Source organism: Delphinus delphis, chromosome 1 (assembly GCF_949987515.2).
Source record: "Delphinus delphis chromosome 1, mDelDel1.2, whole genome shotgun sequence".
NCBI classification, from domain to species: domain Eukaryota; kingdom Metazoa; phylum Chordata; class Mammalia; order Artiodactyla; family Delphinidae; genus Delphinus; species Delphinus delphis.
The window spans coordinates 95,156,895-95,173,512 of record NC_082683.1 but is presented as its reverse complement, the minus strand read 5'-3'; the positions used below and the strand labels follow the sequence as shown (position 1 = coordinate 95,173,512).

Genomic DNA, 16,618 nt, shown 5'->3' with positions numbered 1-16,618 from the left:
ATGTTAAAAAAAAAAAGATTGTTGCTCCACTTCATAAGCTACATTTTAAACAGGAAGTGCTCTAATTATCTTCTTTGAGGCATGGTGATAGTAGGAACTGGTTCCCACACGTTATTCTACTCAGACAGTTTTATTCTGGGAATAGTGTTGTAGGAAATAGATTAAAAATATTAAATTACTTTTGAATACATACCATCAGAAAACAAATACTCACATAATGTGGTTGTTACTGTTTATGATGTCAAGAATTTTCTTCCCTGATAAGAAACTCTTGAAGATAAAGAATGAAATAAATACATCTTCTAAAACAATAAGCTCACAAAATAATGAGGCTGGTTGCAGTGCTCTCAGAGTTTAACTGGAAAACATAGTCACTGAGAAGGTAATTTGTACTATGACTATAAATTTTTGTGAAGATTCATCATCTGTAACAAGCCTTTTACTTCATTTATTCTTAGCTATTTCACATAAAGAGAAAAAATTTTTCTTAAAGAAACTGGATGCACTAGAAAGTAATGAAATCTAAAGTCATTCATTTTGTACAAAGTGAATCTGTAAACCTCTCCAGTTGCTACTCTTTCAGTCCCTTTCTTTGAGATTTTTACTTGACGGGGGTGGGGTAAGGGAACGTAGTTTCTCAACAAATTGCCTTCTTTCCATAAGTAGTTCCTACCCTGGGTTTTCTTGTCACAAAAATCTGTAACTTTTCCAACTCTGAAAATTATTTCGTCAAATTGTGTATCATGTGCTGCTTACTTTGTAAAACAGAACTTTGAGAAGCAAAAAAAAAAAAAAAAAGAAACCACAACTGACACATTAACTCCCCCTTTTGTAATTCCCCCTATAACTTCCCTCTTCCTCCCTAAGTTTTTATATTTTCATTACATATGTATATATCTCTAAGCAATGGAGCTTATTATATAACATTACATACTGTGTATGTTCTCTAACTTGCTTTCTATGAGCAATCTCATGTTTGTGAGATTCATCCAAGTTGGCATGAGTAGTTTAATTTTCATTGCGATTTTAGGACAAGGAAAGCATATACCCTTTCTATTGGTGACAGCTATTTAGGTTGCTTCCAATCATTTGTCATTATAAGCAATATTACTACAGAAATTCTTGGAAATATCTCCTCGTGTACATGAGCAAGGCTTTGTTCCAGTCTGGATAACAGATGAGTGTAACTGGGAGTGGAACTGCTAGATCATATGGTTGGTACATCTTCAACTCTACCAGAATATTGCCAGACTACTCTTTTGAATACACCAATTTCTACTCCTATCAACACTGCATAAAAGTTTCTATTACCTGTATTGTTTCAATACTGGTGTCATCAGGCCTTTTAATTTTCATCCACCTCATCCACCAATATTACCTCACTATGGTTTTCCCTGATTAGTTAAATACCTTTTCACATATTTATGGGCTATTTGTGTTTCTTCTGTTCATCACTTTTGCCTATCTTTTAGTTAGGTTATTTGTCTTGTTTTTAATTCATAGGAGTTCTTATAAATTGAGGATACAAATCCTTTTTTAATCATCTGTGTGGCAAATGTCCTTTCAGTTTGTGTTTTATCACTTTACAGTTTCTTTTAATGAAATGAAGTTCTTAATTTCAGTGTCAATCTTTTTCGTAATGGTTTTGTTTTTGTGGGGTTTTTTGTTTGTTTTTGTGTTTTGAGAAATCCTTTCCCTCTCTGATATCATGAAGATATTCTCCTTTATTTTCAGAGGTAGTACAGCATACTGATTGAACAGACCAATCACTCATTGTGATATGACCTTGGGCAACTACCTCTCTGTGATTTTCTCATTTGTATAGGACAACTATACCTACCTCATAGATCACTGTGTGATGACAAATGCACCATCATCTGTAAAGGGGTCCGTATAATGCCTGGTAAGTAGTAAGCATTCAGCAAGTGTTAGCTGGCTGATCATAATTATTGCTCTAAATCTGTCTTCCATACTTAAATCCTTGATCCATCAAGAATTTATTTTTGTGTGCTATTAATTTCCATATATGCAAGGATTATAAATATAGACTCTATATTCCATTCCATTGGTCTATTTGTCTCTATGCCAGTAACACACTGCCTTCATTACTGTAGCTTTATAATCTTTATATCTGTAGAGAAAGCACTTCTCATCTCTTGTTTTTCATCAGGAATGTTTTGGCTTTGAGTTCTTAGCCCTTTTTTCTTTCATATACATTCATGAATGACCTGGTCAAATTCCACAAAAAAACTGCCATTATTTGCTTGGCAGCACACTGAATTTATATCAATTTGGGAAGAACTGACATCCTTTAAAATATTTAGTTTTCTGATAGGCGCAATTCCTGAGAGAAATGTGTTTAGATTTCCCCTTATGGTTCTGGATTTTCCCATTTCTCCTTTTAGTTTAGTCAGTTTTGCTTTATGTACACTGAAGCTTTGTTATTAGGCTTGCTAGATACATACAAATTTAAGGCTTTTATCTTCCTGGTGAATTGAATTCTTAACCATTGTGAAGTGACTGTCTTCATTTCTAACAAAGTCTTTTGACTTAAAGTACATTTTATCTGATATTAGTACAGCTGTACCAGCTTTCTCTTGATCAGTTTTTCCATGGTATGTTTTTTCAATCCTTTTACTTTCAGGCTTAGTTGGATTTTATTCTTCTACCAATCTGATACTCCTGGTCCTTTAAATGGAATGTTTACATTTAATAGAATTATGATATATTTGGATATTTGAGCTATTTTCTCCTTTACTATGTTTACTGGTATATTATATTAATTGATTTCCTGATATTCAGTCCACTTGAATTCCTATTTATTTGTTTTAAATACACTGTGGGTTTGGTTTGCAAATATTTTGTTTAAAATTTTTACATCTATGTTCATAAGTAAAGATTTGCCTGTAATTTTCCTTTCTTGTACATACTGTTCTTGTCTAGTTTGGATATCAAGGATATACTAGTCTCAGAAAGACTGATAAAGTGTTCCCACTTTTCTAGTTACCTATAAAATTTTATGGAAGGTTGGAATCAAGTTTCTTAAACGTTTGGTAGATCACACTTGTAAAATCACCTTGGCCAGGTATTTTCTCAGTGGAAAGATTTTAAATGACTCATCAAATTTCCCTGTGGTTCTAGGCATTAGAGATGCCATCCATTCACATTACATTCTACCATTAGATTTTTCTAGATTCAATTTTGGTAAGCTGCTTTTCTAGAAATTGTCCATTTCTCTTAGGTTTTCAAATAAAATTATTCAGGATAATCTCATCTTTTTAATGTCTGCTGCATCTACATTATATCCCCTTTTCTCTCTCTTTTTTTTTTCCTCAAATAATCTTGCTGTAGATTTGTTAGTCTTTTTAAAGAACCAAATTTGGGTTTTTAAAAATTTTCTCTATTGAATCTTCGTTTTAAATTCATTAATTTCTGCTATTATTTCTTGCCTTCTACTTTCTTTTGAGTTTTTTGTTTTTTGTTTTGTTTTTAACTTTTTAAAAGCTGGATACTTAGGTCACTGAGTCTCTTTCCTTTTAAAATATGATACAATATAAATTTTGCTCTAGAAGAACTAATGTAAGTTGTATCACATAAATTATAATTCAGTCCTAAGTCATTTTCTAATTTTATTTATGATTTCTTCTTAAATCATACCATAAGTTACTTAGAAGTGTGTATTTTCCAATGAATATGTTTTATACATTATCTTCTTGTTAATTTCTAACTGAACTGCACTGTGCTCAGGGCATGAAATCTATGTGATACAGATTCCTTCAAATTTGTTGGTTTGGCATGTGGTCAAATTTTTGGACCTGTTTCATGAATGTTTTAAAAGAATGTGAATTGATTAGTTCCTTGACACAGTATTCTGTATGTCCATTAAATCAGTGTGACCCATATTTTTAACTGTGACTCACATTAAGAAATACATTTGGAATCTAAAAAAATAAAACGAATAAAAATGAGAAAACAGAAACAGACTCACAGATACAGGCAAGAAACTAATGGTTATCAGTGGGGAAAGAGAAAAGGAGAGGGGCAAGATAGGAGTAGGGTATTAAGAGGTACAAACTACAATGTATAAAACGAATAACATGCAAGGATATACTGTACAACACAGGGAATATAGCCAATGTTTTATAATAACTTTAAATGGAATATAATCTATAAAAATTTTGAATCACTATGTTGTACACCTGAAACTAACATAATAATGTAGATCCACTATAACTTTAAAAAATACATTTGTGGGCTCCCCTGGTGGCGCAGTGGTTGAGAGTCCGCCTGCCAATGCAGGGGACGCGGGTTCGTGCCCCGGTCCGGGAGGATCCCACATGTCGCGGAGCGGCTGGGCCCGTGAGCCATGGCCGCTGAGCCTGCGCGTCTGGAGCCTGTGCTATGCAACGGGAGAGGCCACAACAGTGAGAGGCCCGCGTACCGCCAAAAAAAAAAAAAAAAAAAAAAAAACATTTGCATTGCAACCCTGAATACACTTAAATGTAGAACAAAATCTCCACACAACAGTACTTGCCCTTATTATGTATGATAACCGCATTAACATGTATGTATGTGGGTGTGTATGTATTTAATGTTAGTTGCAACACCTGAGATTGATTTTATAACTCATTAAATGGGTCAAACACACAATTTGAAAACACATCAAGCCCATTAATTGTGCTGGTCAAATCCTCTATATTATTACTGATATCTGACTCCTGATTTTTACCTATCAATTACTGAGAGGTACGTTAAAATCACATTAAGCTAGAAGTATCAGCTAAGACGGACTCTGAAGCCAGACTGACTAGGTTGAACTCCCATCTCTACCACTTAAAAAGGTAACCCCAGGAAATTTACTTAACCTCTCCTGCCTCCTAGAGTTGTTAGGATTAAATCAGTTAAAACAGGCAAAGCACTGCCTGCGCACATAGTAAGCACTCAATAATTGTTAGCTATTATTATTTTTTTCAAATCTGCATGATCATTTTTGTTATTCCTTTGTTTCAATTCTGTTATTCCTGTAAACATTTAATCATAGTCATTTTATACCCTGAAGATCTTGGTGACCTGATTTTGCTTTTGTTTGTTTTCTTACTCCTTTTGGCTTGTTTCTTTAGGTATTTGGTAATTTTGTTATTGTTGTTGTTGTGAGTCTTTATAGGCCTGGATAAAGGATGGCTTGCTTACCTCCAGAAAACATTTGATCTTACTTCTGCTAAGTCCCTAGGAGTATTTCTACTTTAGTATTTCTAAAGTGCTTTCAAAAGCACTTTAATGGATTGGGCTTTCTTATACTGTGCAGATAGAATAAATCAAATTCCAAACCAGTGTGTAGACAGGCTTATGAATTCAGATTCTTATGGGAGACTCCTTTCCTCCACCCTGAGCCAACACCAGAAATATACAAGTTTTCTTGTTTCTTTTGGCTGCACCACATGGCATGCGGGATTTTCATTCCCCGACTAGGGCTTGAACCCGTGCCCCCCCCTGCAGTGGAAGCATGGAGTCTTAACCACTGGACTGCCAGAGAAGTCCCTATACAAGTTTTCTTGCAGTTCCTTTAGCCAGCAGATTTTTCCAGGCACTAGGGATATAGCAATGAACCTAACAGACCAAAAAATACCTGTCTTCATGGAGCCAAAGTGAGCAGGGGGTGTGGGAGGAAATGATAAAGCAGTCTGGGCCCGGATTACAGGGCCTTTTAGCCACGATGAGGACTGAAGATTTGGTTCCAGGTATGATGGGAAGTCACTGGAGGGTTCTGAGCAGAGAAATGACATGACTTGATTCATATTTTAAAAAAGCACTCTGGCTGCCCTGTGGAAGTCAGTGTGAGGGATCAACAGCGGAAACAAAAGAAACAGTTGCAAGGCTAATGCTCTGCTGGGAGATGTTGGCAGCTTGTACTAAGATTGTTGCAGTGTACATTGTAAGAGAGATTAGGGATGTATTTTGAAGGTAGGGTTTCTGATATGTTGGATGTAGGAGTGGGTGGGAGAAAGGGAACAAGGATGGCCCTTAGGTTTTTGGCCTGAACACTGGTGTGAATCATGGTACCATTTCCTGAGACAGGGCAGACTAAAGCAAGAACGTGTTTGGGGAGAAAAAAACAATTGATCCATTTTGGATGTGTTAAGTTTTAGATGCCAATTAGATATTCAAGTGGAAATGTTAAACATATGAAACTCTAACTCAAGAGAGAAATTATGACTGGAAATACCAATTTGAAAATCATCAGCATATAGATGATATAAAAGCCAACCGACTGAATGAAATCATCTAGAGTTGTGCTGTCTGATATAGTAGCCACTAGCCACATGTGGCTTTTAAAACTTTAATTAAAATTAAATAATATTTAAAAATTCACTTCTTTTTGCATTGGCCACATTTCAAGTGCTCAACAGTCACATATGGCTAGAGGCTACTATACTGGACAGCACAGATACAGAACATTTCCATCTTCACAGAAAGTTCTATTAGAAGCACTGATCTAGAGTGTAGGATAAGAGGAAAAAGGATAAAATCAGGAGGAAGGATATGGATGGACAGAAGATAGAGAAGGAGAGAGGGAAGAGGGAAGGGAGAAGAGGTCCAGCAACAGAACCCCAGGTACTACAAATGTCAAGGATTGGAAAGATGAGGAAGAGAGGGGAGTTATGAAGACAGAGTGGCCAGTGAGGTGGAGGTAAGCCAGAAAGAGGGTGATCCTGGAGGCCAAACGAACAAAGCACTATGAGGAGGGAATGATCAGCTACAGGAAATATTGCTGAGAAATCAAATATGCGGACATCTAAAACTGATCAACGTATTTGGTAAATTGGAGTTCTCCGGTAACCTTGAAAAGGTTTTAGTATCATCATGGGGCCAAAGCCAGAGTCCAGTGGTTTGAAGAGAGAATGGGAGGTGAGGAAGTAAAGACAAGGAACAGTGATGTTATTTTCAAGTTTTGTTGTAAAGGGAAACAAAGGAATAGGTCTATAGCTAGAGTGGTCCACGAGGACAAGTGATAATTTGTTAAAATATGAGAGCTATTACAACTTAACCAACTTGAAAATTAAACACAGGAAAACCTTTTAGCCCATTATTCAATTACAAAGTACATGGTCCAGTTTACTATACTGTTCATACTTCAATATCATTTTTCAATTAAATGTTCTTTCAAAGTCTTAGATGACTAGCCACTAATTTCTTTTTCCTCTTCCTTTTCTTTGTATGGGTTAAAGGAGGATATTGGGAAGATAAAAGCTAGATTTTTCACTGACTTTCAAGTTCAAAACATCTGTCTGTGTCAGTAATTTTTTTTCAGACTAAGAATTTTTTAAGCCTTGTCTGGATCTTTAAAATGGATCTCACATAGAGTTACATATAGATGGTATCCAAAAATGTGGTTCTACTTTTTGTTCCTTTTTATTTTTTTAATCAACAGTAGGTGTTTTTTTTTCACTTAGAAACAGAGACATTATAGCATATTTTTTTCTTATAGCAATGTCAAAACCAAATCAGCACCTAAAGAAAATTTCTGGGTTTTCTGAATTAAAAAAATAAAAAATCCTAAGAGATTCCCCCTTAGAAATGAAACGGGGGGAATAAAAGCTAAACAAAAATCAAATACGTAAAGACATTTGAAACAAAGAGGTTAAACAGTAAAATGTTTTAATTTTCACATCTTCACATTTATAAATTTTTGAGTGAGCCTAGAGATACAGAATTTAAATGTATTTAAAAAATATTTAAACAAAATAGTTATACCTTTACCATTTCTAAGTTCATGATAAAAGCTATAAAATACTGTATTCCATACTGATAAATTAATGGGACAGTGGTAAAGCAAAAAAGTATAATAGTTGAGCTTCCTACATTATATATCTCTCTGGATATGGTAAACATGAGATAAGTAACTTAAATGTAAATCTTGAGGATAAAGAAATTGGGTTTTGAAGACCTAATACTTACCATGCAAACTGTTATCAACTTCAATATTTTCAGACATCATTGAATTGTTTGTGCTGTAGCTCAGCCCAAGAACCATTTGAAGATCTGAGAGATTGAGTTGTGCTGTTAGTTCACCACTTCTATCCCCAACCTACAACCATAAGCATTTATACTTTAGAGTAGTATTTAAAGTAAAGAATGGTGAAGATTAGTTGAAAATGTTGTCAACCTAAAACTGGAAGAAACTAGAGAGATGAAAATAGTTATTTTAAAATTATAATACTATGAATGAAATGTGTTTTTTCATTAATAGTATTTTAAAGAAGAAAAGCGACTAAAATATGACAAGAGGACAGATAATTACATTCTGCCAATTCCTTAATTCTCTAAATATTAGATTGCTCTTAATCTCTATGATCACCTTAAATAATAAAGTAGGTTACTCTGTGACACGTTAACTTGGCATCACATGAATACAATTTCCTTAGAATACTGTATTTCCATCCTATAGTAACAGTGTTTATTAAGCTAGCACTAGACATTATACTAGGTACTTTTATATATACTTTATCTCTAATCTGTATAACAATTTGCAAAGCAGATATTATTATTATTCTCATTTTACAGATGAGAGAAATGATGCTCAGAAAAGTTTCCAAGCTCAAATAGCCAGCAAATGGCAGAACTGTAACAGGAACCAGTCCTTGATTCTAAGAGCCATGTTCTTCCTTTCATACCATGCTATTTTTCCACGTAGAGATGGGGGGACAGTGGAGGCACATGTTAGTAATTCTCCCATTACTCCATGCTCAGCCCTTCCTTCCTGTCTTCCTACATCAAGGCCAGTGCAAACATACCCCTGATCTGTATCTCAAAATGCTCTGTGCAGTTCTTATGCCAAGAGAACAATACATAATTAAATTTATTACTCAGCCATATAGGAGCATTCTAGAGAAATAATAGGGCTGCAGATCTGTGAATCGCAATAGCACAGATAACAATTTTTTAGTTTCATACCTCTCTTGAAATTTCCAAGTGCTTTTCAGCAAAATGCATCGCTTGATCATGATTTCCTAGAGCTGTGTATGCATTTCCTAAGCTCCAACATGCTCTTCCTTCACCAATTCTACAAAATAATTCAAAGCTAACATGCAGTTATCTGAAAGGAGGTCTGTGTGAAGAATAAAATCTATCTAGTAGTAATTAAAGGCATAAACAATGCTTTGGATTTATTTGGTCTTTCTTATAAAGAACAAACTATCATAATACTAGAGACATACAGTTGGCCTGCTTCAGGTTCCACATCCATGGATTCAACCGTTATCTGAGAAACCCCCCGGATACAGCCAACTGTACTACACCATTTTACATAAGAGACCTGAGCTTCCATGGCTTTTGGTATCCATAGGGATCCTAGAACCAAACCCCTGCAGATATCAAGGGACGACTGTATTAGAAAAACCACATAATAATGAACTCAGAGTCAAGTTTTAAAATGGAAAACATCCTTTTTAAACATGCAGTATATTATAAATAAAGTCTCAGGGATAGGTCTTGCAGTTCAACTACCCCATTTTCTTTCCATGGCATCCTTACCAGGATTCAGTCTATAATCATTCAGTCTGTATTTGAACACCATGAGGAAGAGAGAACTCACCTCTTGAGGTAGCATACTTCATTTTGAATAACTGTACAGAGTTCTTCATACTGAGATAAAAATCTATCCTACTAAAGCAAACATCAAAGACTAAAGTCCTGCACAGATATTGTTTCTTCATACAGTTTTTTAAAAAAAAGAAGAATTAAACATCAACATTTAAAAATCAGAAGATTTTATATGAAACTCAGGACTCGCAGCTTCTCTTGAAAAAAGAGGCGGCTCTGGATCCTCATTCCTTCCAGGCAACACTTAGCTGGAATTGAATAGCAGCTGTCCCCTTAACACTGTTGGGCCTATTAATTTCACTACAATTTTCACACTGATCTAGTCAGGAGGGCCTTTGCAGGCAATTGAGTTTGTGACCTATTTACTGATCTTGGTTCAAGGTTATATGAAACCATTCTAATCCTCTCCAGCCCTTCAAACAGTAACATACAGAGGATGTTACTGAAACAGAGGAAATACCTTAAAAAGGAATTAAAAAGAAAACAAAGGAAACAAAAAAGAAATTTAAAGGAAATATTCTAGGGATTCAACAATGTATCTATATTTTATCATAACTATAGTAAAAAGGTATATAACTTACCTATCATTTAGCTCTTGAGCAATTGCTAAGTGCTTTAGATGATAGTCAATGGCCTTTTCATAGTCTTGAAGTAAAGTATATGTGTTTCCAAGACTGTAGCAAGACTGTGCTTCTACAGCTCTGTCTTTAAGCTGTCGAGCCAATAGTAGTGTCTTTCTGAAAAAAGAAATTAATTCTTACATAATGGCTATTATAACTATATTGGCTACAATAACCATAAAATAAAACTCACTTTTCCTCCTGCCTTTAAAGTAAATCTGTTTTAGATCCTAATATCCCATATTTTCTCTATTACTTCTAGATAAAATGAAAAGATGTCCTTGAAACACAAAAAGCAAATCCAGACTTTTAGAATAAATGTAGGAGTCCTATTAATTCCCCAGAGAAAAGGAGAACAGATGCATGAGATCAAGTGCCTCTGAAGATTAACACAGTATTTTTAACATTAAAAAAACACTTTCGCTGTTGCAGTGCAATAACGTAAAGTTAAGTTTGTCCACATACCCTCTCTTTTCAATCATACTGTTGCCTTTACATTTTGTCAAAATTGAAAATACTTAGTTAAAATTGTTATGTATAGGCCATTAGTCACTGATTCATGAAAAATATTAAATGCTACATTTAAATATTAACCAAATTCTACCTTGTGAAATCAATGAGAAGCTAGTGTAGCAATTAAGAGCATGGACCCTAGAGCTAGGCTGACTGGGTTCAAATCCCAACTTTGTCAGTTAGTAGCTCTGTGACTGGGGCAGGTCACTCACCCTCTCTATTCACTAATTTCCTTTTACATAAAATGGGGAAAACACCTCACAGGGGTTTGTGAGGATTAAATGAATTAGTATATATAACGTGCTTAGAATAGCATCTTGCTCACAATAGATGCTAATAAATGTTAATATGTTTTGTTATTATTATCATCCGTGTTAAATCTACAGATGCTTTTTGGATCCAGTAATTTAAATGACTCTTTCCTATAATTTCTGCCAAACAGTATAAATATTTCATATCATTTATAACTATATGATAATGTGATAGTTTTTTTTAAGCAAACAAACCTGAAATTATATGTTTAATGATGATACCTTTAAAGCTGTTACCTTGGGAGGCTACCCGCTTGTTCTAACATTGCCTGCCCTCTCAAACACTTTTGGAAGACTTTTGGAATTGCTTCCGGCCCTGTGGCACAACCCTTTCTGGCACGCTGTTATTCTTTGAGAGTACAGCTAATTTGTAAATGGTTGGAAGTCTTTCCGGAACCAAACTCAATTACTAAAGTAGGTTTACCAAACTACTGCTTTCAGTCCTTTCTATTATGGATCTATAATGTTAAGAGAGTTTTCTTGTATGGCCCTGAAAACACTTCCAAAGAAGAGTTCCAAAAATATTTTTAATCAATATTTTTGGAATATGTGTAAAGTTCTGAGTTCTACCTGTTTGTGGGTGTGTGGGGCAGGGGTAAATTTCATTACTTTATACTCATGCTTCTTTAGTCAGACAGCCACCATCCACTTTATTACAGAACTTTTCAGTATTTAATATAAGTACATCATTTATTAAGACTTTTCTATGTGTTTTGGATTTAAAATATAAGAAACTTTTGTATTTAAAATCAAAACATATGCTCCTTGTATAGTGATGTACTTTATTTGGAAGGATATTTCACATCTAACTAGTCATAACTAGTCAACCAACAAATATCAACCATTAGTTGAAGTTTAAAGGAGGATGGGATGACATTCTAGTTTTTTAGATGGACCTAAAGCAATTTTACCTTTTTTTTTAGATGATGAACTTTCCAGAACTCTCTCATGGATTTTTCAACAATAAAATATAAATCAATCAAGACTGTGTCTTTGGTTCAGTCAAACTGGCTTCTGCCTAAGGTCTGTATGGGCCTTCAGTTCCCACTAATTAGAGAAAACTCTGAATAATCTAGAAAGCACAGGGCAGGCAATATGAAGCAGTTTAAACATTGCTATCATGTATGCTTCAAGTCTACAGATAGATTAAAGAGACCCTGCCACAGAAGAAGCTGGGAGTACTAACTCCTCGAGTAAGTGAACGGGGGCCTCAGCTTACAGCAAGGATCAAAGCTGGGCAGAGGGTGGGAGGATAACTGCTCGATAAGATGGTAGGATGATGGCGGGAAATTCAGTCATCACTGGAGGAAACTAGGGCATCTATTTGTTACCAAGCTTTCTTGTGGCCTCTCTGCAAAGCCGTAACTGGTGGTGGTGGTGTGGGAGCATATAACTATACACACCATACATGCTAAACAGGTTTAAAGGATTTTAAATGTTTAGAATCTCATTTAAAATAATGTTTTAAAGATAAAAGCTAATAAAAATATAAAGGGGCCATACTGCTGCTATTAAATCTTAGGTACAATGATATGTATTGAGCACCGTGTGCCAGGTACTGTGCTAAATAAGTGCTTAATATATTCTTTCATTCAATCCTCATAACAATTCCAAAAGCCAAGTATTGATATCTTCCATTACAGATGAGAAGACTGAGACTTAGAAAGCCCAAGGTTCTGCTGCTTGTATGCAGCAAGAAAGTTTTAAACCCAAAGCCTATGATTCTTTGGATTGCATAACTACCCATTTTACATTTATCTACAGAAATATTAGACTAACCTATAGTATTCAGAGGCTGTTTCAAATTCACCAAGAAATATATATGCATTTCCAAGGTTGCTATATGCTCTTCTTTCAGCTGCTTTATCTCCAAATTCTTTTGCAATAAGGAGACGCTGAAACAGAAAATTTTAATTAGATGTAACTATATAATAAAACTAAAGAATAATCTAATCACTGTTCAAAACACTGATGGAGAAAACGACCTGGCTCCAAAGCCTTGCATCATACCTGCTCATGAGCTATAACTGCATCCCTGAAGTTGCCAAGGAGGTAATGCGTGTTTCCAAGATTGCCAAAGGCACGTCCTTGGGCTGCTCGGTCGCCCAAAGCAGTCACTAGTGATAGGTTTTCCCTAAGTGATAATAAAAAGTCGTGAAAAAATGAGTTTGAGAAAAACATTTATTGACTTTATTTACAAATCTAAACTCTTTATCAGGAAAAGAATATTTAAATAAGCTTACAACCATAATGTGCCACATTTAAAAGATATAGCTATGCTGGAGGGTGATTACAGGAAATAATTGGGAACATTTTACTCAACCATTCAGGTAGGTTTCTGCCCAGAGTCCAGGACAGAGTTAAACTTAGAACCCCTATAGCTAAACAGTTCTATGAAATTCTACTGATAAAAGACTAAGTTTACTCCAAATAACTTAGACTAACTATTGATGCTTCTTGTTTGTGCCATTAAGTGGCACTGGTCTGCAGTTTAAATGAAAGTTTTCCTGGGGAGGGAGGGGATTACTTCTAATACAACACTATAACATTTTGGCAATGATTTGATGGTTTATTTTACTTACTAGTCTATGATTTTAAAACCTTTGCCAAACTTAAAAACTTACTACTGGCTTGGGTGGGCCACATGACTGCTGATGCTACTCACTCATAATAATCCACGGCTGCCTGCAGAGCGTTTCTTACTTCTTCTGGAAATTCTCCTACGTCCTGAGGACCAGGGCAGCCAAAACTTTTCCCTTTGGCGTGATACACATTTCCGAGATTGTAAAGTGCTCTTGCTTCTCCCACCTAGATGAAGATAACAGCAGTTTACAATTTGAAATCAGAGGCCAGGTATTATAATGCTATCACATATATTTATTCATGAGATCCTTGACATTACGGTCAAGAGAAAGAAATGTTTACATTAGCCATCCATACAGAACCAAACACATGACTACCTATGAAAGAAGGACCTCTCGTTATTTCTTTTTTCTCATCTATTAAAAATTTTTCATTATGTTTCTCTTTTTCTTCCATTTTTCTACAAATACTTTTTTTTTGGTATTAACTTTTAGATAAACTACAGTATAATTAAATAGGATTAAAACACAAAGCAATTTCAATGAAAACATTTGGCCTACCATCTAATGTTTCCTTATTACCTTGTCGTTAAGCTCTCTGGAAATATCTAGGTGTCGCTGACAACAAACTACAGCTTCATCAAAATTCCCAAGAACCTTTAAGGTGTTTCCCAGATTACCACTAGCTTTAGCTTCCCCCAATTGGTCTCCAATAGTCCTGGGGTGAAAAAAAAAGAAAAAAAGCAAATGGTGTGTTAAAATATAAAGCAGCCAGAATACAGTTTTCCCTAGAGAACAGTTGACATGCTTAAGGTAAGAAAGACCCATTAGCCTTGAAACCTTCTTTAAATAAAAATCTTAAACTTACATTTCTGTATTTAAATTTAATTAGTTTTCATTCATTTAATTAAACTCTAGCATCATTTCACTACTATTCATTTACTTAATTAAACTGTGTTCAGCCTAAAGATTAGTTTTAAAATTCAATGCTAATAAATTAGAACTCACTAAATGTACTGAATTGTTAGTTTTTTTAATTGAATGAAAATGTGTTTTCAAGTGACAGTTAATCTAGGGAGAATTCAGCTTAAATTAATTACCTTGCAAGAGTTAAATCATGATGATGGTATTCTAATGCTTTGGCATAATCATGCAAATAGAAATAAGCATTGCCCAGCTGGCTGTAAATAGCGCTAAGTGTTTTTAGGTCTTCAGTTCCAACTTGAACTGCAGCTTCAAAGAAGGACACACCAGCACGGCAGTCTCCTGATTTACACAGACGCTCCCCTTCCAACGCCAGTTCTAGGCAAGAAGCTTCCATTCTATAAAATTATATAGGACAGACATTTACAAGATTACATTACAAATGCACCACAGTGTTTTAACTTCCAGTAATATAATTTAAATGTGGACTGTGGCTACTCTTGCTTACAACAGCAGCCTCTATCATTGAAGTATATATACATTATTGATAAAAGAGGAAACTATTATTTATAGCAAAAGCTTATTTGCCTATTCAAATGTCTCTCAGCTACAGAGGTCTTTTTTATATGATAGCTAAAGACCTCTATATGGAGCTGATGAAATAAAATTCGTGTTTTATGGCAAGATGAGAAAAATTTAAACATAAAATTTTTCTTTGACCATTTGGCCTCCTTCCTCCCCTTTATTGTGTATTGCACATCTGCATTAACCAGACATCTTTAGGAGACAACATTCCTTCTTAATCTCATCAAGGGTCACAACTCCTTAGGAGATAACCTTCCTTCTTAATCTTTAAGGGGCCACGATGACCCCATGACCCACTACTTGCTTTGTTGACCCATTACTTGCTTAGTACGTGTAAATCTGGATTGTGTAAAATGTCAATAATAAGTCATCTAATGTACAGCCCTCTGTCTCAAAAACGTACATAACTCAAACAGGCAGAACAATTCTCGGAGTTTTCTGAGAGGTGTTCCCGGGTTACAATCTTCAATTTGGCTTAAATAAAATTTTCCATTTCTTTCTTAGATCCACTGATTAATTTTTTCATCGACAGAGCTCATTTTACTTGCCTCACCCAGAGCAACCTACTTTACCAATGAGAGAATCTAGTAGTTTTTCCTATACTGTTCTGAACTGTGGCAGACTTACAGACTTTCTGAGAGTCTGGGGAGAATAGGGGTGCCTGTGGGAGGTGAAGTCCTGTAACTAATATTCTTCTCTATCCAGGTATGCAGGTGACCTACTCAACCTGTCCATCAACCCCTCCTACCACACATCCCTATCTCATACTCGTGTCCATGCACGTGCACGAGCACACACACACCACCACCCCCTTCCCCGTCTTATCACCATAGGATCACCTATACCTTAGAAAAGCAGAGGAGCAAAATATCTTGATGCACAAGGTACACTTCTATGAAAGAACTAAGTGTTAAGAAACTTTATGTTAGGAAGCAATGATTTAAAGATCTGCAGAAATTCTAATTCTCAAAGTCTGTCACTGAATTTTAAAAGCCAGAAAAATTAAGTTACTATAAATATATCTAGGAGAAAAAGCACCATTACTTCCGATTCTAATCCTAACCTTTAGTAGATGCCCTTCACCAAAGTTGCCATTGTGTTTCTTCAACATTTTTATGATTTCTGCCACGTCTATGTACTACATAATCATTCACTTAAATGTGTTTCTAAAATTTGGCAAATTCCTTTAAATTGGCACATGCCGTGAAAAAAAAAAATCTAGTTTCATCCAAAGCAATATCTACAAAACTGTGAGTTTGATGTGATACTTACATTCATTTTCTAATGTACCTCGAAACAAATACGGAAGTATTAAAATAAAAAAGCGAGTAAAATTACCTTATGTACCACCAGTGGTATAACACCATCCTTTGGAAGACTCTGATTTAGCTCATCAAGCATTTTAATTTTTGGAGCAGCACTAAATTATTCCTTACTACAATTGGCTTTGAGCAACTCTACCAGAGTGGTGGTTCTTGATCCT

At 35.1% G+C, this 16,618-nt stretch overlaps 1 protein-coding gene across 2 annotated transcripts in view; it reads right to left on the bottom strand.

Moving 5' to 3' along the window:
• The window catches only part of GPSM2 (G protein signaling modulator 2), a 67,052-nt gene that overhangs the window by 29,602 nt on the left and 20,832 nt on the right, over positions 1-16,618 (bottom strand). For both annotated transcript variants that reach the window (XM_060026502.1, XM_060026511.1), the window contains exons 3-10: positions 14,727-14,948; positions 14,209-14,344; positions 13,710-13,852; positions 13,055-13,178; positions 12,824-12,939; positions 10,182-10,337; positions 8,953-9,061; positions 7,957-8,086 (exon numbers count right to left, since the gene is read on the bottom strand). In XM_060026502.1, coding sequence (XP_059882485.1) covers positions 7,957-8,086; positions 8,953-9,061; positions 10,182-10,337; positions 12,824-12,939; positions 13,055-13,178; positions 13,710-13,852; positions 14,209-14,344; positions 14,727-14,948 — 1,136 coding nt within the window. The remainder of the gene's footprint in view (positions 1-7,956; positions 8,087-8,952; positions 9,062-10,181; positions 10,338-12,823; positions 12,940-13,054; positions 13,179-13,709; positions 13,853-14,208; positions 14,345-14,726; positions 14,949-16,618) is intronic.